Raw genomic sequence first — 27430 nt, 5'->3', positions numbered from 1 at the left:
ACTCTCTTCCTGCACTACCCCCCATCCCAATCCTGCCCACAGCACACACACTCTCATCATCCTGACCCCACATCCTCCCACCAACACAGTACTGAAACTCTGCACTAGAACACACACAGTACTGTAACTTTTGTAAAAGGACCTGCACTACACACCCAATACCTGCACTACTGTTACGCTGCACTGTCATACACACTTTAATTCCCCAAGAACTGGGAACTTTAAGAACTTTACCAGCCTTAAGCTAGATACAACATTGCACTACTGTTATACGGGTTCTATTTATATTGTCACTTGATCTTAATCACCATTAATATTGCACTATTATCTTCTGTCTCACAAATGTCTATTGTGTTTTTGTTGTATTGTACATATAGTGTCTCCCACTCATTTAGATTTAGATTATATATTTATTTCTTTTTATTTCTATTTATATATCTATTTCACCCCCACCACTACTGCACCTTGTTCTGTCTCATGTATGTCTGTGTCCCTGCTGCTGTATTGTACACATAGTGTCTCCCCTTTTTCTTTATTATCCATTATCTGTACTTGCTGTAAAATTGGGAAGGAGAGTAACGTAATTTCAATTCTATGTATGTCCTGTACATATGCAGCATTGACAATAAACTACTTGACTTGACTTGACTTGAAACAGGTAAAGAGATGAGGATTCCAGGCTTTTGAAACAGTGTGTGTGTGTGTTGAATGAAGCAGTGAGAGAGATAGACAAAACATCTCTTTTCTGCTATCTTCTATCACATTTGGTGTGCGTGTGTGTGTGTGTCTGTGCGTGTGTGTAAGTGTGTATGTTTCTAACGTTTGTCTAACTCTGATATTCTATAAGCGAATCTAATGATGAATATAATGTGTGTGTGGCTGTGTCAGAATCGCTCCCTATTCCAGAAATAGTGCACTATATAGTGTGTAAACCATTTTTGCAGTACTGTTTAAAATCCCAGCAGTACATTCTGTTCCCTATATAGTTCACTATGAAAAACCTAATGCATCACAAAAATTTAGAAATTTCAAAATATACTATAATGCAATGCAGTGCTGTTGTATTAGACGTCCTCAGAGCAGGACAAACATGGTTTATTGTTTGGTTGTTCCATAATTCGTTTAGTAAATAGAAAATGCTACATAGTGAAAGAGTTAATGAGTGAGCCATTCTGAACACAGCTTCTGTCTTCATGTGGTTTAGGCCTTTTCTATTATTATTCTTTTTTTATTGAGACTGATTTCAGCTCAGTCTCAGCTGAATGAGATTTAAAGAATACACATATCTAATTTCTCTAGTGGTTCTCATGTATCTCAGTCTATGCTGATCTTTTGATTCTCTTAATGAGGATAGTAGATTTTAGAAACCAGTAAGAAAAGACCTTACTTTCTTTGGAAAGGTTTAATTTGACAAACTTAATATTGTATCTATTACGAGCTGCAGTGAATTGGGTCTCTCTTTCTGACTCTTAAACAAGGAGACATCAGATGTCTTTAAATAAAACAAAGCTATCTGTTTTGCTTTCCATATGTTTTCTATTTCTGGCAATGAAGAACTTGCTTGCATATTCTTGGCTATATTTTGAGTCCCCATCAGAGCACAACAATATAATGTTAATGTTTATACAGTTTAGAAATATCAAGCATTGTTTGGCTGGAAATAATTTTTGTTTTAGTTATTTCATGAGGCTAAACAATTTTTAACCATATTATAGAATTCCTTTCAGGATTTCTTTTTTATTATTATTTTTTTTTTCTTTTAAGGTTTTTTTTTTTTGGAGGGATTTTTCTCTTTGACTGAATGTTGCTCAGTGCTGTTTTCTGGGTGTTTGAGAAGGCGGGGGTGGTGCTCATCACAGGAGTTTTGACCCTCAGAGACAGGGTCCTCTGCAACAGTACTGTGAACATCATCTGAACCAGAGCACTTCATGAGGAGAGTCTCAGATGAGAGACTGTGTTTGGTCCAGCTGTCGGTCGATGGCTGGACTGCGTCTTCACCGGACCTGCTGTGATTGAAATGTTACAGCACTGGTCCAGGAAACTGGTTTCAGATCTGGAAGAACTGAGCGATCAGAGACCGCTTCAGACAGCAACCATCAACACCACCCACCCCCAGCAGCCAATCAGCCCAGTGGATCCACACCTCAGCCTGAGCCAGCAACAGAGACGTGAGACCAGATTTTTTTTATTTTTATTTTTATGCGTTTCTTTTTTATTAAAAGGAGTGATTTTATTTAATTTTTGATGTTTATGCCTCATGTAGAAAATGTTTGGTTAAACTTTAAATCTGGTGGTGACTCAAATTATGACTGTTTTACCTTTCTTTTTAAGGAAAAACGGGAGGTTTTAGCTATTTTTGTTTCTCTTTTAAATAGTGTTAATAATAATAATAATATCTAGTTCAGGAAAAAAATCTTTAATTTCATTGTAAACAGTAGCCAAGCATGGTTGCTGGGCAGATTAATACATTAGAGGCCTATCACTTATTGGCCCTCAATTTTTTTTACTGAAAAGTTCTTTTAGGTTTATATTACGTAATTTATGTTGTCTAATGACTATGATTTGTATAAAACATTTTTAACAACAATCATCTCCGCTAAGGCTTATGTAAGGGAAGTTGGTTACAGGCTTTTGACAAAATTAATACATATAAGCTTAAGGATGTAGCTGTAACTAGCTAACGTAACCAAGCATGCTTGCTTAAATAAAAATCAACCATTTAAAATCTTATTAATACATCAATGTAGACTATCAACTACAAAAGAGTTTTGTTTGCTCCAAAAGTAAAAAAAAAAAAAAAAAAAAATATATATATATATATATATATATATATATATATATATATATATATATATATATATATATATATATATATAGGGTAAGATAGAAATCTTTCTCTTATATGTGCATTAATATTAATGCTAAATTAATTCTATATATATATATATATATATAATAACTAGCTTGCTAAACCACCAGCTAACAGTCTTGCAACTATGCCAAACAAGTGAAACTTAAATATGTTTTTATTTTTGCAATTAATTTACAGGTAGCACAGTTCGCAAAAATATATATTGGAACTGAACAAGGAAAATAAATATTAGGCCAATGACTTCTAACAGGACCACTGCAGCTCATAGCTTCAAAATCACTGTCATAGGAACTAGTTAGTCTAAACTTAGGTGGACCATCCCTACAACAGCTTGTGGACACAACTCCACACACATTTAAATTCTAACATCAGCCAAATGTTTTTAGACTCAAGTTAACAGATGGAAAATAAGTTTACAAAGGATATAGAGGAAATGCACTGACTGCATCATACTCATCAGTGTTTTGGAGGAACTGAACTCTCTACTTAATAACTAAAATAAAAAGGGGGTGTTTTATGCTCCTTGTATGTTCGCCCTCAAATAACAGCACTAATCAGACTAAATATTCTGAACAATGCTTTAAGCATTTCTGAGTATATGTAAAGTTGAGGATTGTGGGTCTATAGATTGGCATTAAGAATGTTGGGCACATAACAAACTATTTTAAAATAAATAAAACTAAGATTAATCTGAAGTGCACAAATAAGTTTTAGATGTGCTTCAAAGGAAGAACTGGGTGATCCCTGATGGATATAAACTGATAGAGAGTTACAAATCTTTGGTGCATAAATACAAAAGGCAACGTTAAATGTTCTCAACAAATGAGCCGGAATTGTCGATCTGTCAGGAGTCCTGATATATACTTAGCTGCTAAGCCATTAAGAGATTTTTACACTTTTCACACTAAATGAATATTAAAATCCAATCTAAATAATCTTCTCTCTTTTTTTGTGTGAGTTAGAACTGTAGCTGCAGCATTTTGACCAAGATGTTATTTGTAAATTGAAGATTCTGGTAATCCAGAGAATAATGCATTACAATAGTCTAATCAAAACAAAGCTCAGCATCTAGTGTAAGAAAGTGTCTAATTAATGTATAAAAAATATACATTATTATGGTTGATGGTTAAAAAATTTAGACAATGTGAAGGTATTTGATGAATAAATGTTGAGACTATGTATTCCATAGTCTAGAGCAAAAACAATGACAATGTTGGGAAAAAATTACTTGATTTTAACACTTTTATAACTTTATGTTGTAATTCTGAAAAAAAAAAAAAAAGAGAGAAAGTTAATGTAGTAAACATTTGTTTATGAATCTTCTCAGATCCATGGTGGGCATAACGAGGCAGGGAGAGTCCGGCGTGGGGACTGGTGTGCAATAGGCCCCAGCATGTCCACAGCTGAGATGAAGAAACACTTGTTCTCATACTCTGTATGCGGACACTTGTCATGACTCCCGGGGCTTCTTAGGCGTTATGTAGACCATCATGGAATCTTGGATGATTCCATTTGGTCTAGAAGGGGGGAGTGAAGGGTGTGATTGGAGATAACCACACCTTCACACTCTTATTCTTAAATGTTTTATACATTTATATATACAGTTATTATTTTTACTGTTCACTTTATAATTCACTTAAAGACCTTATGATCTCTGCTCTCTTTTTAACTGTCAAAATGACAAGGCTTTGGAGGTTGTTTTTTTTACTTTTTTCAGGAATCAGGAAGGTCAGAGTGTTTTCATCAGCAGTGAGAGCTGTGAGGAGAATGTGACCCTGAGTGGCAGAGAAGCTTCACTGCTGTTCTGCTGTTCTGGGACCAGTGCATATGAACTAGGAGACAACAAGTTATCTGAGTGAAGTGCTGGAAACCTCTCCTCAGATAGCCAGAAGATCTTTCCATCCACTCTTTTCCTCTGTCTCATCTTCTCACAGACTTTAGGACACTTAAGGACTGTCTGCTGTGTTCATGAAGGACACAGTGCTGAACAACATCATGATAAGAACCTGTTGCTCAGACAGGCTGGAGCTAATCACGTCATTAAAACTGGACAACATGCTGTTAACTGGACTCTGCTGACGTAATCATATTGATAAGTTCTGTACAATCACATGTCATTTGCAAAGTGTATAACTGCTTGGATGAAGTATGAAGAGTTCTCTCTGTCCCTCGACTGGCTTTAGTTTCTTTCTCTCTCTCTCTCTCTGTTTCTTTCTTTCTCTCTCTCTCTCTCTCTCTCTATGGGTTGCAAATGTGTTGATCTATCAAGATTTTATTTGTTGATGTACTTTTACTCTTTTCTAATATATATCTATTAATTTTTGTTCCGCCATATGCAGAAGAAAGGCCAGTTCCTGCAAGTTGCAGTAGATACAATAGAGTTAGATACTGCATTTAGGCTGGACCGTTTGTTTGATGAAGGTAAAGAAAATTATCTGTAAAAAATTATTATTGATTCAGAATCAAAGGGGGGAGTGTGATGGAAGGTGTTTATTGAAATGATTCATAATCAATGACGTGTGATGATTCATAAACAATGACGACTATTAATGATATTACTTTTTGTTCCATGCGATGATAATGTGTACTCAGGAGCATATCTAAGATGCTGAGTGAGAGTTTTTCTATCTGGGGAAAGCAGTGTGTGTCTATGTATGTGTGCACGTCACGGATTGTTCTGTCTACAATTCTGGCGCCAGGGTCATTTTTCCTTCTGCTTGCGGTGTTTTGAGAACCAGTCTGATATGCTCACTAAGGGATTATGTCATACCACCTGTCAGAAGAAGTTGACGTGTCACAATGGTGGCACTGTGCCCATAATTGGGAAGTAAGGGATGGGAGGATCTAAAGGTATAAAGAGAGCATGGCACTCTTGCAAGGCAGGAGTTCACTCTGTATTCATTACGTGTGGCTTCTCAATAAATCTTGTTACTCATTCTGATCAAGACTCAGAGACTCTGAATATTTCTTTCTTCCTGTCATTATTTTCCACCACAATAGTAGCAAGAGAGAGGTTGATAATGAGAAAAAATACAGGAAGGGTTAAATAGAGTTGAAGGCAGATAGAGGAGAGAGAGAGAAAAAAAAAAAGAAGGGAAATAAAAACAGGAACATTGAAAGGAAAAAAGTGGCTTGGTGAGATATACATGCTAAGAAAGTGAGACGTTTGGTGCATTGAATAATTCCTAATTATGTCCTATATTTTTTAGTTTGGATTTTGTGTTTGTATGGATGGTTGTACTTGTGTTTGTGGGTGTGTGTGTATTTGAGAGAGAGAGAGAGAGAGAGAGAGATAGAGATAGAGATAGAGAGATAGATAGATAACAAGAGAGAGGGGATCGCAAGGAATGATCTATAGTAGAGATTAAATATGAGAGCGCGCATGACATGGATCGCGTGCCCAGAGGAGATGCGGGAGCGAGTAAGAGAGGTAGATGTGAGATGGTTTAGGAGCTCATACATTTTGTGGTGGAGGAGAAACTGAGATGAATATAATAATAAACATAGTACGTTACATACGATGGACGCGCGCGCGAGAGAGATAGATAGAGAAAGAGAGAGAGGGGCATGCGCGTTTATAAACAGAGAGAGAGAGAGAGAGAGTCATGCGCGTTTATAAACAGAGAGAGAGAGAGAGAGTCATGCGCGTTTATAAACACAAAGAGAGAGAGAGAGAGAGAGTACTAGCCCATTATAGCTCGTATATTCTAGAAAAGCCACGGAGTTATGTTTTCATCGCGGAACAACTGCCCATCAACATACAGCTTATCAACAGATATTACAGCTTTTTTTCCGTCCTTTATAAGTTCTTTTCTGACGGAGAAAAGTTTCCTCCGCCTGTCCTGAATTTCGCGAGGGAACTGGTCATTAATCCCGAGGTCAGTTCCTCGGAGTTCCCTTCCTCTGCTCATAATGAGCACTTTATGTTTATAATGTTCAACTTTAGCCACTATAGGTCGCGGACGTTTGTTGGGTGTTTTTTTTTCTAAGCGGTGTGCACGGTGGAATGAGATGGATGAGGCGAGGTCCGGGGTGATGTGAAGTTTGGTGATCATGAAATCCTTAAGGAGATCTTCGGGGTTTTCGTATGACTGCTCGGGGATTCCAGAAAAAACAATATTGTCTCTCATGCTTCTTGCTTGTAAGTCCAGGATTGTTTCTTTCATGTGTTTGTTGTCGGTCAGAACAGATGATAGCTGGGTTGTGAGCTGAGTGACGGAGTGCTGCAGTGTTTTGTTTTCTTTAGTGAGTGTTATGATTTGTTCTTGGCTGAATTCCAGGCTTTCACGGAGTGATTGGAATTCTTTGTGAAGCAGTTCTACTAGTGAGATTCTGGCGTCAAGTGCAGAGAGTTTGTTGTTGATAGATAGAAGGATAGAACTGACCTCAGTGCAGCAGGGTAGTGTTGAAGGTGGGTCCTCGGTGTCTCCAGGTGAGCTGGGTGGTCGTGGTCGTTTGCCGGTGGGGTTTTGGAGCTGTTTACCTTTAGATTTGTCTTCTTTTTTTTCCTTGTTCATGATGACAACCTTATTGTAGTAGTGGTCGATGAAGTCTTCGAGTGATTCCAGGGCGCTGAATGGGTAATTCCAGGTGAGAGTGTAGTTTGTTTGGTGGATGGTCTAGCAGCAGGGCGCCGCCATCTTAGTTCTTGCACCGCGTCTTGCGAGAGAGTGCGTCAGTGCGTCATGCGTCCTCCTCTTGCCGCTTGCCAATTCTGTGTTCCACAATGCCCTAGTTTTTAAACTACGAAGCGTTCAGTTCAGAGGTTACATTGTTCGGAGCTCCGTGTTCCAGTTCCAATGTAAATTTAACGCACCTTCTCAAGTCCGGGGTTCTAAGGAGCTGGTAACTGCCTGTAGACTACAGACACAGGCAGTTACCAGCTCCTTACGGTACGTGTCCACTGGCACTTTTTTTCAACGCTGGATCTCCTTGCTCGTTTTTGAATTAAAATGAAGCAACAGAAGTAGACAGTCATAAGTTTAATATTTTTATTTTTTTTTTACCAACCTCACTGTAACCTATAGCTCTATAAATCCATATTCTGCCGCTTTCAGCTTCTCTTCTGTGGTTGAAAGGCGCCTGTTCTGTGTGTGTAAGAGGCTTGTGTGTGTGTGAAGACGCAGCCTGCTCTTCCCTCATTGGCTGGACGCAGCCTGCTTTTCCCTGATTGGCTGGACTGGACACAGTGCGGTGGCCGGATTTATTTGAATAAAGTTGAGCCGGAGGGCGGATCTGCGTTAAACGCAACGCAACCCGGCATGCACCGAGGCCTGCAGCGGCTCTCTCCATTGATTTTATGTATGATGTTATTATGATGTTATTTTAGTAAGCAGTCGCTGTTAACTGAAATTATAAGATGTAAAATGTTAACATTGTCTTCCTGGTCTTGCCTAGGCTGTAGCAAGGAAGAAACAAAAAACAATGACAGCGTTTTTTCAAAAACCAAACAATGTGATATGGAATAGTAGGATGTCAGTGATTTGGCATCATGGTGTAAGAATGCGCGCAGATGGCACTGGGGACATATTGACATACCAGACCAATAACAGTTTCAGTATGGCTAGTGTTGATCAGAAAAGTGATTATTCTAAAGTTTATTGCAGCATATATATATATATATATATATATATATAATTTTACAGCTTGGTCCCCCCCCAGTTCAAAATGTCCATCTGCGCCCCTGGGTCTCACACTCGCGGCCCGCGGGCCAATTGCGAGATGTGTTGTTACAAACAGCAGAGATGTAGTAATGATTCAGGACGCTGTGACACATTACAAATACGTGCTTTCATGCTGAAATACTTTATATTATGCTCTTTAACAAAGACAGACATGTGGTATGGCATATTAATGAGTGCATAAATTAATTATATATATAAATTAATTATATAATTTCTATTATTATTAGAAAAATAACAAACGAAAATTAACCCAAAATGTTGACATAAATATAATCTAACGAATTTCAAAACATAGAAACGAAAAACGTTAAAATGGTATTAATACAACAGTTTAACACCTGGATCAAACAGTTATAAGGATTTATATTTATGCTTAGTACACAGACTAAGCTTAATAGAGCAGACACAGGCATTCTGCTGTCCAGAATTTTAACAGGTGCTTATTCTTACTCAATAGCTGGAGTTTTTGAAATGAAAAATTAAAAGAGAAAAGAACTTTGAACTGGACATAACTTTATTTATGTCATTTATGTCACATTTCACTTTGCTATTATGTAACTGAAAGTCACTTTTAATTTTTTTTTCATATCTAAAAAAAAAAGCATCACCCTGTCATCTGGTGCTGCATGTCAAGTATATAAACCTTAAAAAACATTTGAAATACACAGCAATATAAAGCTATATGTTAGCGTTCATTTCTTATCCCCAGGGCAAATTTATTTAAAAAATGTATATATTAATTAATTGACTAAAATCTCTCCTGCGCTTTAAAATGCTGCAGTCACGCAGAACGAGCTTGAAAGCTTGCATGGCACTGCGATTAAAAAAACTTTTAATAAATAAAGTCCTATAAAGTGTAGCAAAATGTATGGTATTAAATTTGAATATTTACTCATATTCAATCAAGAGAAATCAGGCAAAATGCGCCGCTCTCTCTCTCTCGCATCGCCGAGCTGAATTCAGCGCGAGGCTTCAAATAATATAACAACTCAGTTTAGTTAAATGAATTAAGATGAGTGAGGACCTGTAAAGTTAATCAAATATTGTCAAATATAAAGGATAGGTTGAGGTTTTGGTGAGCTGTTTCAATTATTTGAAACCGAAACTAACTGAAACTGATATTATTCTGCGCACTATTAGAAAGCCTTTGATTTTGTTTTAAATTAATTTTTATTTTATATTAATTATTTTTTAATTCATTTTTATTGATCAAATATTTTTTTTTCATAAGATATATATTTTTTATTTTTGATGTATTAATTTTTATGATCTTTTTAAAGTTTTTTATTTTTCCTTTTTTATCTTTATATTTTTTCCGTCTATAGTAAATGTCAGTTTTTATTTCTAATTTTATTTATAATATTTTTAATCCCTTTTAAACTGTAAATGTTCAGCGGCACAGTAAATGAGGGTCCTCCTCCAGTGTAAATAACCGATTGCTTGATTAATATTCAATGTTGTAAACCCAGTTTTTACATAAACAATAAACAGAATAAAGAATAAAATAACATTGCTGATGTATCTTCAACAGCACATCGCATCCTATTCACTTCAATGGAGAGAGCCACTGCATACCGGCTGGGTTGGGTTGCGTTGCGTTGAACGCAACCCCGCATTCTTTATTCAAATTAATCAAGCCACCGCGCTGCTTTCAGCCAATCAGGGACTTCACACACACACACACACACATTCGAGCCTTACACACACAAACGGCAAAATATGGATTTATATAGAGCACAGTAAAGTTCATTTAATCATTAAAAGTTTAAAATTGACTACACCTGTAGCCTTATCAAGATACGCCCACACGGCGAGACGAGAGATTTGGTGTTCTGTCGACTTGTGCTACCCTGACAAACCGTGCTACCCTTTTGTGTATATTTAAAGGTAAAAGCACAAAAGTAGCACAATATTAGAGCATGTTTCCAGCAGAAGTTCATGTACTATGTTTGGATAGTCTAAACCACCGTATCAGGGTAAAGTTATGGTAGTAAGAGTTTATTATAATCTTTTTATTTTATTTTAAGATCATATTGGCAGAATGTGTTGAATAAAATACGTGTTCTTGTCCTGTGCGGCCCAGCCTCACCCAGTCTCTACCTACAGCAGCCCCCAGATAGAATAAGATTGAGACCACTGCTATAGAGCCAGAGAACCAGCTTAAGTTCCAGACTTGAAGATTCAGACCAGTAGTTCCAATGAACTTAATACACATAAACAGTCCACAAATACAGCTACAAACTACAAAAGCCTACAATAGACCCAACAATAAATGCTTAATGTTCCTACAAGTACAGGCGTTTAACAAATATCACTCATTTGTATCTCTACAGGACGCCAGAGCAGCCAAAACATTAAGTACACACAAAAATCACCAGTCACACGGCATATTACTTAGTTTCACATTGAAGGGCAGCCTTTAAAAAGGCTTTTTAATATAATATGACACAATATCTGTCTTATTTCCATGATAGTTAGCTAAATATTTCATTAATCCAGCATGCGCTCTCCGTTTTACTACTAATCAATGCGCGTAGCCTGACCCCTTCATCTGAGCGCAGAGAAGGGGCTAGGCAGCCATGGCCCCGCCCCCGGAGTGAAAAGCATGAGTCTTATTGGTTAGATTGTCCTAAGACTTTTCTAATAGACTCATTACTACACCCTTCTCAAAATCAGGAGAAGGGTCCGCGGACACGTGAGCAGAAGACATTTTAAAGAGCTTTGATTGGTCAGTACCGCTGTCAATCATACAGTCGAATTAGTTGCTGTTTTTTCGTTAATCTATAAAATAAATGCTTACACTTGCAATAATTATATACATCCTGATAAAAAAATATGTAATTATTTACATGCACATTTGGTCAGCCCTTAGAAGGCCTTAGAGGCCTTACTGCACACCACTGATATGTATATTGAATATGAATTATACATAATACTTAAGGCTGGACAATAATTCAATAATTTAAAATCACTGATTGTCTCCAATAATGTTTTTGTAATTTTTAAACGAATATATTTTTATTAAATATTGGCCTGGAGTTCTAAGACAGCAATGGTCCTCCAACTAAAAAATATTCTTAAGAGGCATTTAGTATTTACAGCATCTGTTACCGACTGACGTTCATTACAGAGAGCTGCGTCAGTTCAGTGCATTAATTTGAGAAGAAAAGACAGAACCCAATAGGCATATGTATAGCCATACACCTTATATAAGGTGTATACACCTTATATAAAGTTCTTAATACTGTTGTAGAAAAGAAAATGAAAGGTGGGTTAACCCCCACCTCTCGTCCGGGGTACAACTCCCCTACGTGTTCGTTTGATAGAGAGTCGTAGGCAGGTGGAGTGAAGTTGAAAGCAAACCAAGTATTTATTACTGAATTCAGGAGAACCAATACATACAAGACAGTTAACAGCCATCCCAGTAGAAGTTCTGACCCCCCTCTGATCTGACTCCATGTTTATACCCCAAATGACGTGAAACCTGCTGATGAGGCGTTGCTAAAATCATCTCATGCTAGCATGCGTAATTTCACGTGTTAGTGCTCAAGTTTCACAGGTCTGACCGGACCACTAGTGTTTGGCCTTGACTGTATCCAGCCGGACAGTGTGGTATTGTTTCAGGAATTGACTGGGTCCAGTCAGACAATGCCGCCCTCCCTACGTGCGCGCGTCCTCCTCCCGCTTTGGTAGGTGAAGAACTTTGCACGCACAGAGAGAAAGGCTGCACTGTTCGTCTCGAAGTCTCCTTTGTATCAATTCAGTTCGTACAGAGTGCACTAGCTGATGATTGATGGCCGTTAGTCAGAAACATGCAGTAAATGAAATGCTTCAAGCATGAGCTACACACGTCACACAATAGATTCCATATATTATATGTTACTGTGTTAGTGGCGCGTGGTTAGTCCGCCATATAATAGGCATACCTGTCAATTTTTAGATTTAAAAATAAGGGATATTTTCCTCTGTCCGCTTAAAGTCACCAGTCAGCCCAACGAAGGTTCAGTATCCCTTCCATTTTAAGACAGGTATTTTTAAGCAGCTATCAGACAAATCTCATCACAGTTTACATGATTAGCCTACCGTTACCTTTCTTTTAGAAAAATCGCTGTATATCCAGATCTGTTTTAACATCAGCTGCTCCAACTAGCTGCCTGAACTCACAGCGACGAGGGGCTTCCCCACACTGACCCCCCTTTGCAAGCTGATTGGCTGTTTCTCCTGAAAGGCGGGACTTTCTCTTTGATCCGGCTCCACGATTGGTTAGGAGACAAAGAGCGGTCAGTGCCCTGTCTCTATATCTTTTTATTTTAATATAATACGGGAAATTTATGGGAAAATACTAAAACGGGAGGACGGCGGGAAAGAGGAGTAAAATCCGGTAGTTTCCCGGCCAAAACGGGAGACTTGACAGGTATGATAATAGGTCCTATGTGTTAGTAAATGCCTTATGTATCATGTGGGTTAATTTGTCATAATAAGGTTGGTGTTAGTCACATGCCTGATCAAACAGTGTTTTACTATATATGTAAAGAATATATTGTGATTATTGGTTAATCTTCTATATAAATGCGTGTAAAATACACTGTGAGTAATAAAAATGATCAAATACAATGTGAGTATTGGTTAATGCATATAGAATACAAGGTTTCACACAATGATTATGTAATTATAGATACTAAGATAAGTAATCATAACTGAAAGATTTTTGTCAATACACTCAAGGTAAAATAAACAGTTACTCTTCAATACCAATACAGAAATGAAGAAATGTATTGTGTGTAAAGGATGATTTACACTTCTTACATAGATATAGGCTTCATAAATGTATTTAAAGTAAAAAAAAAAAGTATTTATTGATTTTAATAGTTCCTAGATTTTTTTTTGTTACAGATGTACTGAGCCATGAGACTGCAAAAATGTATAGAAAAAACTGTATGCTAGAACTGCATCATTTTTAATTTCTGCCTTGAATGTCCTGAATCATTACTACATCTCTGCTGTTTGTAACAAATCAAACCACATTTACATACGTAGTGAGTGACTCCTTAGAGGGTTCTTAAAAGGTTCCCTGGAACCGGCTCCGGCACCAGCACTATTTTGGTGGAAAAGAGGTATAAGAAGAGTCGGCTCTTTCGGCTTCCAAGTAGCTCCTTATATTTTTTGGTTGCTTAATTCAATTTATTACCAAATTATGTGTACAATGAATTAATAGAGTTGAAACATACATTATATAAAATATATATTATTTATATGGCTTTATTTTTATAAAAAATAAATAATGAAATACAAAAACAAAGGCCCATCTCAAGTAAACAAACAGGTCCAATGTAAATGTGTATACTATTTTCAAATGTGCAACTCTATACAGTGAAATAAACAGCGCTGAACACCATCAACAAAGTATCACTCAACAAAATAAAAAATAATTGTGCAAATAAAAAAAAATCAAGCATCCAGGTGATGTTTTTGCAAACTTTAGCAAAGATTGACATAAAAAGGAGCTCATGTTTGAGGGTTTGATTGGTTTCTGTTATGATCTGCCCTGTTGTGGAAGAGGGAGCTGATGTTGCTACAAAACACAGTTTATGTGAGGTCACATGTGTAAGGTGTGGGTAGATCAAGCACTTCAATGTTGAATGCTCTTTTTGTCAATCAGAACGTGAATCATCTTTTTTTTATGTTCCATTGTATCTTAATTCTGGCAAGACTTTTCTTCTTTCTTTTTAAAGAAAACTAAAATCTCTGTAAATATGAACCTTGGTGATATATATGTTTTTTTTTCATACACTGATCTTGATTTTAAGTATATTATTAATATTATTATTTTATTGAGTAAATACTACTATCATCATTGTAAATACTTGATTTGATATCTTCTTACTGGAATTTATTCCCCTTTTGAAATCCTTTAGAGATTGCTAAGAATAAGAAATGCCTAAAAACTGTAAGAGTTTATGAGGAGCTTTCACTGTTGCCTCTTGTTAGTATTTCACTATTTCTATCATTAGTTTTCTTCCTTAATGTATATTTTATGCTGTCTTCTACTTTGGTTTATATGTATCATCGTAAAACTTTAATTTATACGTTTATATATATATTTATATATATATATTGGCTCACTCTCTGGAGTCAGCGCATGTCGTTTATTTGAAAGAGCCGGCTAAGAGTCTGACCATCACTACTAATAACTACAGTGCCGTAGTTTAACACTTTATTGTTGTGCTGTTGTACCAGAAAAGAATGTAGACTGTTAAAACTTACTCCTATCAGCATGTTCTGTGTTACAGGAACCAGAGTCACTGAAGATCACAGTGGAGATGGAGATCGTGAGGCGATGAGACTGTTCTCCTCAGTGACACCATGGAGGAGTTCAGCGTTCCCGCCACTGTGTGGAGTGGTGACGTTAAAAGTAACTGTTGTGAGGGAAGGGGAGGTCATTTTAAACATTGAAAGCCCACTTTTTAATGAACCATAATGTGGTAATTCGACAAGTTTTTGTGTTCAGATTGTAATATTTCTTAGCATGTTCTGGTAGGGTTTTATGGGTGGGCGGGAGGGCATGTGTTTGTGCTTTTGATTTTTGATTGTGTGTGTTGTGTTTAAACTAATTCAAAATAAAATGTGTTTAATTGTTTTTATACCTGTCTTTTGAATTTAAACACATTCAATTAAGCTTACTATCCTTTCCTGCTAAAACAAATATTCTATGGTTTTTATATTTTTCTGCTGGTTTTGTGGTGTTTTGCAGTGTTTTTCTAAAGGTTTTTATCAGCCCTTTTAAACCCTTTGAAAGTATTTTTTTATAATGGGCATTTTTCAGAAAGACATGTGCTTGTGGTTTATGATCATAACTGTTTCTGCTTTTAAGAGTTTACACTGCTGGGCTGAAGCTATACTAAACCATAAAGAGGCATATCTGTGCTGCACCACCATTTATTCAATGGTATTTGGATATTAGCATTTAACCAAAAGTTTTAGAACACAGCTCAATCAGCCAAAAGTATTGGCATTCCACCATTTAGCCACAGGCAGTAGCTTTTATACTGTTTGTAACAAAACAAACGATAGTGTGATATAAACTTCGTCCAACACTGTATTGGATGATTTACACTTATGTATGTACAGGCTCACAAATCTATTTCTTTATTTTAATAGTTCCTATAAATGTTTTGTTACAGATGCACACAGCAATGAGACGATATAAATAATAGTTCATGCTAGACGCTCATTATCTTTAATGTCTGATTTGTAAACCACATTATCACATGCACTGTATAAAACTATTCGCCATTCCCTGGTTCTTAAAAGTTTTTATTAAGGACGCAGACGGCGCGGTCGGTGCGGGAATTTTTTTATTTTTTCTCCCCTGCCTTCATCTTCAGGTGGGTCAGAATCAATGACTTCCCAGAGCAGATTTATTCTTTGTCTGATTTCTACCTCAGAAGAGTGTCAGACTGTTTATAAACAAATACTCAGCACAGAATTTCAGATTACCACACAGCATTTTCTATCCAGTAAGTAATCACTTAGGAATGTGTCTGATTGACATCCCAAAAACCGCACCGTCCACCAACTGTTGGTCCTCTGCCCGGGGCACCAGGAGTTTGGTGATGCATTTCACCCGGATGGGAGACTCCTTTTAGTAGAGAGTCGTCGACTGTGAAAACATTCTGTGCAAACAAAAGAGCACAACGGACTAAATATAAAATATTTGTTATGTTTCACCTAATTTATTGTATTACCCATGATTCAACTGTTCATATGCAAATATTTTATTTGTTGATTGGTTGGGAGAATAAACCATAATATTAAACTGTTTTGGGTTTTGTGGGGCTATTGTGCTGTTATTGTTCTGTATATGTAACGCTTGGTACTATTTAAATAATATGAAAATAGATAAAAATATATCTTTTTTAATTGCTTGGTAGAGATGCGTGGTGTTGTTTCCACCCAGACACTTTAAAATGGGGACACAAGTGCTGCTAAGTAAAACAATATCTATTTTAATTATTTTCATATATATTTTTTATTATGTAATATTTAATCAGTGCTAAGCGTTACACAACAGAACAATAACAGCAAAATAGCCCCACTTAGTCCAAAAACAGTTTAATAATATATAGTTTAATAAAATATTTGAATATGAACCGTTAAATCATGGGTAATACAATAAATTAAGTGAAACATAATGAATTAAACAGTATAAACATGTTATTTTGTATGTTTGTGCTCTTTTCTTTAAACCGAATGTTTTCACGGCCGACGACGCCCTACAAAAAGGAGTCCCCCATCCGAGTGAAATGTATCACCAAACTCCTGGTTTCCCAGGCAGAGGGCTGGCAAGTGGTGGACATCGCGGTTGTTGCTATCAAGGGCGTTGGAGTGGGTTTGATATGGGGGGGCTAATATGAATTAAAGCCCACCCTATAGTGTCTTAGAACAACATTTATGGAATTACTTTTAATCACAAATGAACCATTTTTTTGTCTGTACTTCTGTTTGAGGGACAACAACACCCCAACAGCCACAATGGACAGTCGAGGTGCTGCACGGAGAACCCTGCCAAGCACCACCAGTGAACTACCAAAGTCCACCAGAAGTCTCAGAATCTCCTTATCATCTCCTAACCTATGTGGCTCAAGACAAAGCAACAACCCCAACACATGGCTACACAGAGAACTGAGAGCAGCAACACAAAAAAGGCTTCATATTCCTGCATCAAAACAAAATATCTGAGCTGATCAGAATAATTATGGCTGCAACTGACAATCAAAATACTATGCACAGTATTTAAAAGTACAGTTGTCTATGCTCTCTGGGTGGGTACAGTAGGTGGCGCTTTATCTTGAAATTCATAATTTCTATTTCATTTTTATAATACTTAAGAATACATAAGAATATGTAAGTCTTGATATCACAATCTTACCTATATTGTTTACATCTTATATATTACCTTTATCTGTTCTTTGTCCAATCCCCTTTATGCAAAATTATAATCAGTAAAAATGTTTATTTGACTAAATTGGAATTAAAATATTTTTTACTGATGAAGCAATGGAGCAAATTTGGTTGAATTCTAAAGCCCAAAAACCTTGGCTAAATTGTGGAATACAAATACTTTGGCTGAGAAGTAGTCCAAAAACTTTTGGTTAAATGGTAAAATTCAAAAACTTTTGGGTAAATGCTGAAAACCAAAAACTTTTGGTTAAATGCTTACGTGCAGTATCTCTCTCTCTCTCTATCTCTCGCTCTCTCTCTCTCTCAGGTGAGCCATGGGAGAGAGTTGTGGGTGGAGACTACAAAAGGACCTGAACCAAGATGGCCAACAGAGAGAGAGAACCATGGGGTATGCTTTAAGGCCAATGCGCTCTTGTAGCCTAATTTTATTGTATTACTTCTCTGATGTGGTTAACTTAATCCCTCTTTTTGGCTAAAAGACAACTCACTGGTTTGGCTGTACCACCTTGGGTATGCTAACAGGTAAAATAGGTGCACCTGTACATTTTTACATCATGTAGGAGTTGTTTGTATCGGTCCCTAGGTAAGAGGGCGGGTGCTACCCCTTGTATTTAGGTTATTAGTTAGGGAGTATCTTTTCTTTATATTCTTTTTGTACTTAATTTGGCTTTAGGTAGGTTAATATGGTTATGTTTTGTTGTGTTCTTTTCTGTAGCACCGTCCATAGTTTACATTTCCCAGAGTGGTACTTTCTTTGTTGTTTTATACAGCATATGTAAATAATGTAAATACTGCCATGGTTTGTTGTATGTGCAAATGAGTGGTGGGAAGCTAAAATTAAATCAGATTTTTGTACCGCTATTTACTGCCTGTTCTCCTCTTTCTTACTTAAACTCTGCTGGCTCTTTGACTTAGGATAGCCATGTGTTATGTTCTCCATATTTTTCTTCCTAGACACATGTGGAGGATTTTAACACTTAAATCTAAAAATGTTTGGTTAAATGCTAAAACTTTAGATGAAATGCTAAAATCTAAAAACCTTTGGTTAAATGCTTAAATCCAAAAATATTTGGTTAAATGCTTAAATCCAAAAACGTTTGGTTAAATGCTGAAATCTAAAAACTTTTGATTAAATGCTGAAATCTAAAAACTTTTGATTACTAACTGGTTGCTAGGCGGTTGCTATCATTTCTAAAGTGGTTGCTAAGTGGTTGCTTGGTAGTTGCTAACATTTTCCAGGTGGTTGCTAAGCTGTTGCTATCGGTTGATAGGCAGTTGCTATCATTTCTATTGTGGTTGCTAGGCAGTTGCTAACAAACTCCATATGATTGCTCAGTGGTTGCTAGGCAGTTGCTAACGTTTTTCAGGTGGTTGCTAAACTGTTGGTATTTGATTGCTAGGCAGTTGCTATCATTTCTAAAGTGGTTGCCATGCAGTTGCTAATGTTTTCCAGGTGGTTGCTAAGGTGTTGCTAACTGGTTGCTAAGCCCTGGCTGGGGTGCCGTGGTGTCCAAACTTTTGATCAGTATCTGCTCCATACAGCAGCTCCTCCAAACACACACAGTACTGGAAGAGCAGGGGAGAGAAAGGCCCCCCCATTCATTCCTATGGGGAAACTTCGTACGACAATTGTACGAAAACGTCAAATCGTCGAAATTTCCGTAAAGAACGTCCGATTTTTGTCTTCATATCTCAAAAATTGTGACCTATGTGGATGTTCAAAGTTGTCCCCTATTCATTTCCTATGGGGAAAAAAAGTGCACGTTTACGAAGTTTTTACGAAAAACGTACGATATATCGCTTAAAAAGCACAAGCAACCTAATCGGGTATAGGTCCTACGATACTGCTAAATTTAGTATTTCTACGTCACAAGCTGTAGGAGGAGATAGTGATTACATTTTGAGCGCAGAATAAGATAATAAGAAGAAGAAGATTACGAAGAACAGTAAGTTGACTTTTCCAAGCAAACTTAATAATAAAGTACACAGAGAAACAGATACAGGAATACAGAGTGTCCTTTATGATCAGCGGAGCTAAAAAGATGCTCAGTGAGTGTATGGTCATAGGTGTATGGTGTATGGAGCTGGTCATAATATTCTGACTTGACTGTGTATAAAATGGTTAAGGGTAAATTAAATACATTCTTCCACAAAACAAAATTGGTACCACTTTAAAATAAGACTTTATAAAGGGTTTATACATGGTTTACAATTAGTTTATTAATGCTTACTAATTAGGTTGTAAATGCTTTAAAATCATTAATAATCAGTTATAACACATATATAGAAAGGGCAACAATATAGATGGCTGTGGGTTCATTATTTCATAACAGGTCATTGTTGCCCTTTCTATGTATGTGTTATAACTGACTATTAATGATTTTTAAGACATTTACATCCTAATTAGTAACCATTAATAAACTAATTGTAAACCATTTATAAACCCTTTATAAAGGTAGTCTTATTTCAAAGTGGTACCACAAAATTAGTCCCCCGTATGGTTATAGTGTATTTTCACAGCATTATTTAACACTATGTTTTTCATAGCTAATTTCAACCCGGATGCAAGCCACTAGAGATGGGCCTGTTCCTGTTGGTGAACTGATCTTAGAAGAAGAGGGAAAGCACCACGAGGTGGCGCTGTGGAGAGAGGCAGCGCTGGCAGAACTTGCCCTCTTGCAGCTTACAGAAATTACACATCTGAATATTGTGAGGTAAATTATTACTGCAGCTGTTTGAAGGAGGTGGTGTTAATGTTGTTATGGTTGTGTGTTGAGTTGTTTCAAGGGCAAAGCAAACTCACATTGTTATACAAGATGTACGCTGATTACTTTAGATTACATTAAAGTGTCATTTCTTCCGTGCTGTCCCAGGAAATATTGACAAATGAGAAATACTGTCATTTTTCGGTATTCAACTGTCTAATGGTGAAAACTGGAAAAAATATTTTTACTTACAGAAACCTGAGAAAAAAAACAGAAGAGGGATTGCGGTGGTTGGAGTCTCTGTGGGAAGCAACACCACTCTCCTTTTGACAGAAGATATGGAGAAGCTCATCGTTCCACAGAATGTACTGATCAGCTAATTAAGCACCTTCCAATCATCGTAAACATTTCCTATGAGGGAGGCGTTATTTGTTCTATTGGCAGCCCAGCCTTTACAGAGGCATAAGGCCTTAAAAATGTCTTTTCACATACAAATCCAGTTCTAATCTGACCCAAAATCTGTTTGTTTTTCCATCCCCTGTTTTCTCCTTTTCAGTTTAGGGGAGAAGTTATATACATGGACTTGATTTGTAGTCAATAACGAATATAAACTTTTGTTGAATAGCCCACCTCCGATCTCCCCCAACATTCCGAAATACAGTGCGATAGTTTATATACACAGATAGTTTATATACACAATACCTTCAGCTAGTCAAGCCACAATAAGTCAACTGACAAGAAATGCTTAAAAATGCATAAATATTATAGAGATATTTTCAGCAACAACTGGAAAGTTATGCATTTCCCCGACATTAATTTTCCAATCTATTCCCCTTTCCTACCTATTAATTCGTGCTTGTCATCAGACCTTTCCTGGCTTAACTACGACAAGGAACTGTGTGTATAAGAGTGCTTTAATAAACTAATCTGTAGGCACTGTGTGTATAAACAGTGTTTTTAATAAACTAATCTGTAGGAACTGTGTATAAACAGTGTTTTAATAAACTATCTGTAGGAACTGTGTGTATAAGAGTGCTTTAATAAACTAATCTGTAGGCACTGTGTGTATAAACAGTGTTTTTAATAAACTATCTGTAGGAACTGTGTGTATAAACAGTGTTTTTAATAAACTATCTGTAGGAACTGTGTGTATAAACAGTGTTTTTAATAAACTATCTGTAGGAACTGTGTGTATAAACAGTGTTTTTAATAAACTATCTGTAGGAACTGTGTGTATAAACAGTGTTTTTAATAAACTAATCTGTAGGCACTGTGTGTATAAACAGTGTTTTTAATAAACTATCTGTAGGAACTGTGTATAAACAGTGTTTTTAATAAACTATCTGTGTACTTTTAAAGTTCTCACTGCCTTGCTTTAAATATCATCATCCTTGGAATTCTACCAGTGAAGTGTGGAGCTACTTTGAGTTTGTTGTTAATGGTGTAAAAATAGTGTTTTTTTTTTTATGGGTTAAGCTATGCCCCTATCACTAGCATTGTGGTCTGTTGGGAGCATTAGCTAACAGCGCTGTATTTCAGAATGCTGGGGAGAACAGAGGTGGGCTATTCAACAAATGTTTGTATTTGTTATCATGATTCACTACACCCTAAGTCCATTTCAGTTCACCCTTAACAACAAACTATTCTGCTATCTGAACTTTTTTTGTTCCATATTTTTCATTCTGTTGTTCACTTGTGTTTTTGCCTTGGAAAAGTGTTTATTTATTAAGCCAATTGCACTACCTCACATCATACTACACACACAGATGTTCATATCTATGTACAACAATGAAATACTTATATAATTAAATTGTTAAAATAAAAACACATTTTTGTGCATTATATTTATTGTTTTATTTTGTTCTTTTTTTGTATATTAAAAAAAAAGTTATTGCTGGAAATGAATCAATCTGCTGTCAACTTCAGGAAGCTTCGGTTGATTCATCACTTCAGAACAACCTCAATGTACAATGTACAAAAGTTATAAGTCACTCAGATTTAGGAGACTCGGTTAGTCTTATTTAGAAAATGTTGACCATACATTTATTATGATATAAAATTGTAAAATGTGAAGTTTTAAAAACAGTTAGGTTTAGTTATTCTTGTGATTCAACTCCTACTGATTCATTGAACAGAAAAAAGTGAAGCTTGTGCAACTGGAAAGTTATTCAGCTCTTTCTGAGGTAAGATGTGGTGGATATGGTGGTGATAAATTACGATATTATAAAGTCACTTTTCATATTGTATGGGAATAAGTAATGTTTTATGTGATGTATGATAATATGGAATATGTTTATTTGTATATCATGTATTTATGGTGATACGTTTTTTATTATTATACGTTTATTCGTTGAAAATCTCAGAGGCTCACTTTGTGGCTGCTAGCTAGCTCTCTAGTTATAATTACCAAACATGAACGCTAGCCAACACCTAAACGCGGTTCTCTTTCAGAAAAAATACCTTAAATGTCTTTAATTGATACTCGGATGTACAAATTAAGATCATTCAAGTTTTCAAAGAGGTAAAACCTGCTTTCAGTGTCTAGCCATAATAAGAGAAAGTGAGCAGCTAGCCATAGCTCACTTTATCTCAGTCCTAGGCTGTATTCGAAATGGCATACTACTATACTGCATACTGCACTAGTATGTACTGCATACTACACACCGCCCAGTATGTAGTATTCAGTAATGCAACCCTTTTGATTGTAGTACCCTACACTCTCCCGTGACACACCAGTCAGTGCTCTGAAGTGCTCAGAATTCCTCAGAGTGAGTTATAAACAGAAAGAACATGAAAAATGTCCTACCTTTTCATTATCAAGACTAATGAGATCTGCATACTGTCCAGAACTGCAATTGCTGCTTTAATTTTAGAGTTTAATGTAAGTTCAGTTAACCCAATTCTAACAACCATTTAGCAGCAGCCCCCACAACCCAAGTATGTTCCAGTTATATTTAAATGTTTTCCTATTTATTTTAGTAGATTACTATTTTCATCTATGTAAGTACCAACAAGAAGAAAACATTTAAACAAACTCTCATTCATATTTACACAATCTCAACAATAAAAGAAATGAGAAAAGAAGTTGCATCACCGCAGAGATAATTATTAAAACTGCTTTTAAACTGCAGTTTTAATCCATTTAAATGAGCTCTGTGTGTAACTCCAGCATCAGTAGCAGTAATGCTAGTAAATCTACTGAATACAAAACATTAGTTTTAGAAAATGGAAATATAGTGGTACGTTTTCTTTTCTATTTTAGTGAAATACTTTGTTCTACTTTGTAAAATTAAAGTAAAACTCCAGAGAAGTAGTTATACAGTGTTTTAAATGAGAGTTTTAGCTGTTTAGCTCCATTCAGCTCCATGCATTGAGGACTCCCTCGCGGGCTCCCTCTAGCGGTGATGGGGTATAATGTGATATAGCGGGGGAGGGGGCGGGGCTCTACATAACCCGGATGACGCTGAGCTTCCGGGGTCTGTAGCTGGAGAGGAGGAAGAGAGGGATCAGCTGAACTACAGAAGGTACGGAGAAGTTTCTCTCTCTCTCTCTCTCTCTCTCTCTCTCTCTCTCTCTCTCTCTCTCTCTCTCTCTCTCTCTCTCTCTCTGTTCTACATTCACTCCTACACCCACATCAACACCACCTTCACCACCTTCAGCATGTGCAGCATTTACACCACCAGCACTGGATCTTCTCCTAGCTCTGCTCAGCAGTCTGCAGTAGGGGGTCGCGGAGCTGGGGATGGGGGGGCTTTACAGATCATACACAGGATAACGGAACCTCACACTCCTGCCCTCCCTCCCCCACATCACTAATACACACCTGAGATAAATCAGTTCTGTGGAAATTCCTTTTTAAGTTTGTGTGATCAGTCTCTACACATTTCTTAGTTACACTAATTTAGTTTAGTTTAGTTAATTTTCCTTTACTTAATCCGGTTCCAGCACAACAGTTGCTGGTAAGTCATGTGACTCTCCCGTCAAAATAAAAGTCCACTTGTAAAATATTAAATGTAAGAATGAAAGATTTAGTGATTATAGTGAGGAAAAGTTCAGGCAAGAAGAGGAATTTCACAAGTAACATTTATTAGCTTACTGATTTAACAGAAAACTTGCTATTTCACTGTAATAACAAACACAAATATTAGCAAATTACAACATCTTTAGCCCCGCTGTTTTTAAGAAATCCCAGTTAAACCATTACTGTGGAATACAGTCTCCAGCTGCTCTTTTGCTGATACTTTAATAATGATGATAATAATAATAATAACAAAAACATGAATTTGATAATAATAATAATAAGAAGAATCACACTTTGAGCAACTTGACAAAAATACACAATTAAACATTTGTGTAAGAGGTTAAAAAGACTACAAAAATAATTGAAAAAGAACTACATAAAATAATATGAATTCTTACAAATTGTTATAATTGTGTTAACCTTTAGTAAACAAAAGAGACTCTTATGTTTTACACTCCTGTTGGAGGTTGGTTGATGTGTTGTAACAGTAAAAAGGTCATTATTTTGCTGTGATTTTATTTTGAACTACAATTCCCTGCACCAACAAGACAACTGCATCGGATCAACATTTCCAAAAAACACATCTTGAACTCAGGAGCGCATATCACTGTTAGCCTGAAGCCAGTGTGGTGGAAAATAATGAACTGTTATCAGGAGTTGTTAAAAAAAAAAAATCAGGTTTGTGAAGCATTGATTTGGATTAATGTATTTGGTTAATGTGTGGAAACTTTTATAAATTGGTTTAAAGGAAAAAGCTTTGGACATCATCTGTCGTGATGAAGAACAAATCAAGCATCGGCAATGTGATTTGAACCAATGTGTGTCGTTTTTTCGGCACACGCCTCAAAGCTTCAGATTAAAGGGTAACATCACTCACTTAGAATGACTTAGAATCTCTTTAGTTAATTGACCTGCTTTTATTTTAATATTCAATGGCATTTTTCTTTGTGTTTTCCAGAAATTAAAATATTTTCCTGAAATTCATCACCAACAACCAGGATATTTAACTAAGAGCAAAGTTAAACTGCTGAAAGAGGTGAAGCACAAGCCATCCTGAAGAATCTCCAGAACACGCAGAAATTGTTTGCTACATTTAAAAGACAAATGAAGCCAAGTCCCGACATGGAGAAACATCAGCACTCTGTCAAGAGTTTTACTAAACAGAGTAATCTCAAAAGTCACCAGCACATTCACACAGGAGAGAAACCACATCACTGCTCAGACTGTGGAAAGAGTTTTAATCAACAGAGTCATCTCCAACGACACCAGCGCATTCACACAGGAGTGAAACCATTTCACTGCTCAGACTGTGGGAGGAGTTTTAATCGACAGAGTCATCTCAAAAGTCACCAGCGCATTCACACAGGAGAGAAACCATATCACTGTTCAGACTGTAGGAAGAGTTTTATTACACAGAGTAAACTTAAAATACATCAGCGCATTCACACAGGAGAGAAACCTTATTACTGCTCAGACTGTGGGAAGAGCTTTAATCGACTGGAGACTGTCAAACGGCATCAGCGCATTCACACAGGAGAGAAACCGCATCACTGCTCGGACTGTGGGAAGAGTTTTACTGAACAGAGTGCTCTCAAAATACACCAGCGCATTCACACAGGAGACAAACCGTATTACTGCTCAGACTGTGGGAAGAGTTTTAATCATCACAGTCATCTCAAAAAACACCAGCGCATTCACACAGGAGAGAAACCATATCACTGCTCAGACTGTGGGAAGAGTTTTAATCATCACAGTCATCTCAAAAAACATCAGCGCATTCACACAGGAGAGAAACCTTATTACTGCTCAGACTGTGGGAAGAGCTTTAATCAACTGGAGACTGTCAAACGGCATCAGCGCATTCACACAGGAGAGAAACCGCATCACTGTTCGGACTGTGGGAAGAGTTTTACTGAACAGAGTGCTCTCAAAATACACCAGCGCATTCACACAGGAGAGAAACCGTATTACTGCTCAGACTGTGGGAAGAGTTTTACTACACAGAGTGATCTCAAAAAACACCAGCACATTCACACAGGAGAGAAACCGTATCACTGCTCAGACTGTGGGAAGAGTTTTAATCAACAGAGTAATCTCAAAAGTCACCAGCGCATTCACACTGGAGTAAAACCATATCACTGCTCAGACTGTGAGAAGAGTTTTACTACACAGAGTGATCTCAAAAAACACCAGCGCATTCACACAGGAGAGAAAAATGTCCCAAATTTGTCCCATGGCAATTAAAAGCGCAAATCATAAATTCCACCAGAAACAAATATGAACTGTATTTAACAATGGATTTTACAGGTTCAGCAAAACTATTCTTATCCAGGGATGATGTGTATAGAATTCCATGTTATGTTTGTATGTCTTGTAAGTTTGAATATTCCAGGACATTCTTTGTGAGACAGAGCTCAGTTTTTAGGTTAGTTACTGTTGCACAGTAAGGTTACAGGCTCATTCACTCCCTCTGCTGGTGTTCTTGTTTGTCTATGGTTCAGTCCAATTAAAAATCTGTTACTATAGAGGGATATAGAGAGATATTTGGTTGTGTTGTATTACTCAAGTTTTATACTCTCTCATCTTTTCCTTATTGAATATTAAATGTTGCTTATGGTTTTTTTAATCTCCAAAGTTACTAAGAATATCCAAATAATGTAGTTTCTTAATTGTTTTTATCCAGTACAAACTATTATCTTTGTATTACTTCACCTCTATATTTACCCATGTGTGTTTTAATAAACAGCTTTTATATTGCAGATCTCCAGTCTCATTGTGTTTTCTCAACACATGTTTGACATGAAACCTATAGCCCTGAGATTGTCATATCCAGTTATATTAAGACTATGGTTTGTGTTTTTTTTCTCCTAAATCTCTTGTAATGTAACTATGCATAACCAGTCATATTAAGACTATGCTTGAAGTGCAAACAGAGACGGAACATGTTTTAAGCACAGTACAGTCTTGTTGGTCACTCTGTTACCGTCTGTCACTCTGTTAAAAGTAGCAGAAGCATCTTCTATGCCAGGAGTATTTAATTAGAATTCAGAATGATCCAGTTATACAAAATTCCTCGCCTGTCTCTCTGTCGCACTCGGCGTGACTTTAGTTTTCGTCCGTTCTCGTTTTTCCGCCCATTCTCGCCCAGGCTCACTATCTCCTTATAAAGGCGTTTTTTCACGGCCAT

At 36.7% G+C, this 27430-nt stretch overlaps 2 protein-coding genes across 3 annotated transcripts in view; one reads left to right on the top strand and one right to left on the bottom strand.

Annotated features, from left to right (window-relative positions):
* LOC111197521 (zinc finger protein OZF-like) overlaps positions 1-27430 on the bottom strand; it is a 134460-nt gene that overhangs the window by 66595 nt on the left and 40435 nt on the right. The gene's annotated exons all lie outside the window — the stretch shown is intronic.
* Positions 23679-27002, top strand: LOC125801265 (zinc finger protein 271-like). 2 transcript variants are annotated; one of them, XM_049477708.1, is made up of 2 exons: positions 23679-23746; positions 25202-27002. In XM_049477708.1, the coding sequence occupies exon 2, from the start codon at positions 25348-25350 to the stop codon at positions 26485-26487; it is 1140 nt and encodes a 379-aa protein (XP_049333665.1). In that variant the 5' UTR covers positions 23679-23746; positions 25202-25347; the 3' UTR covers positions 26488-27002. The 2 variants fall into 2 exon arrangements, with proteins under 2 accessions (XP_049333665.1, XP_049333666.1); XM_049477709.1 differs by lacking the exon at positions 23679-23746 and adding an exon at positions 24644-25106.

Source organism: Astyanax mexicanus, chromosome 4, assembly GCF_023375975.1.
Source record: "Astyanax mexicanus isolate ESR-SI-001 chromosome 4, AstMex3_surface, whole genome shotgun sequence".
In the NCBI taxonomy this organism is placed as follows: Eukaryota; Metazoa; Chordata; class Actinopteri; order Characiformes; family Acestrorhamphidae; genus Astyanax; species Astyanax mexicanus.
This window is presented reverse-complemented; position numbering and strand designations above follow the sequence as displayed.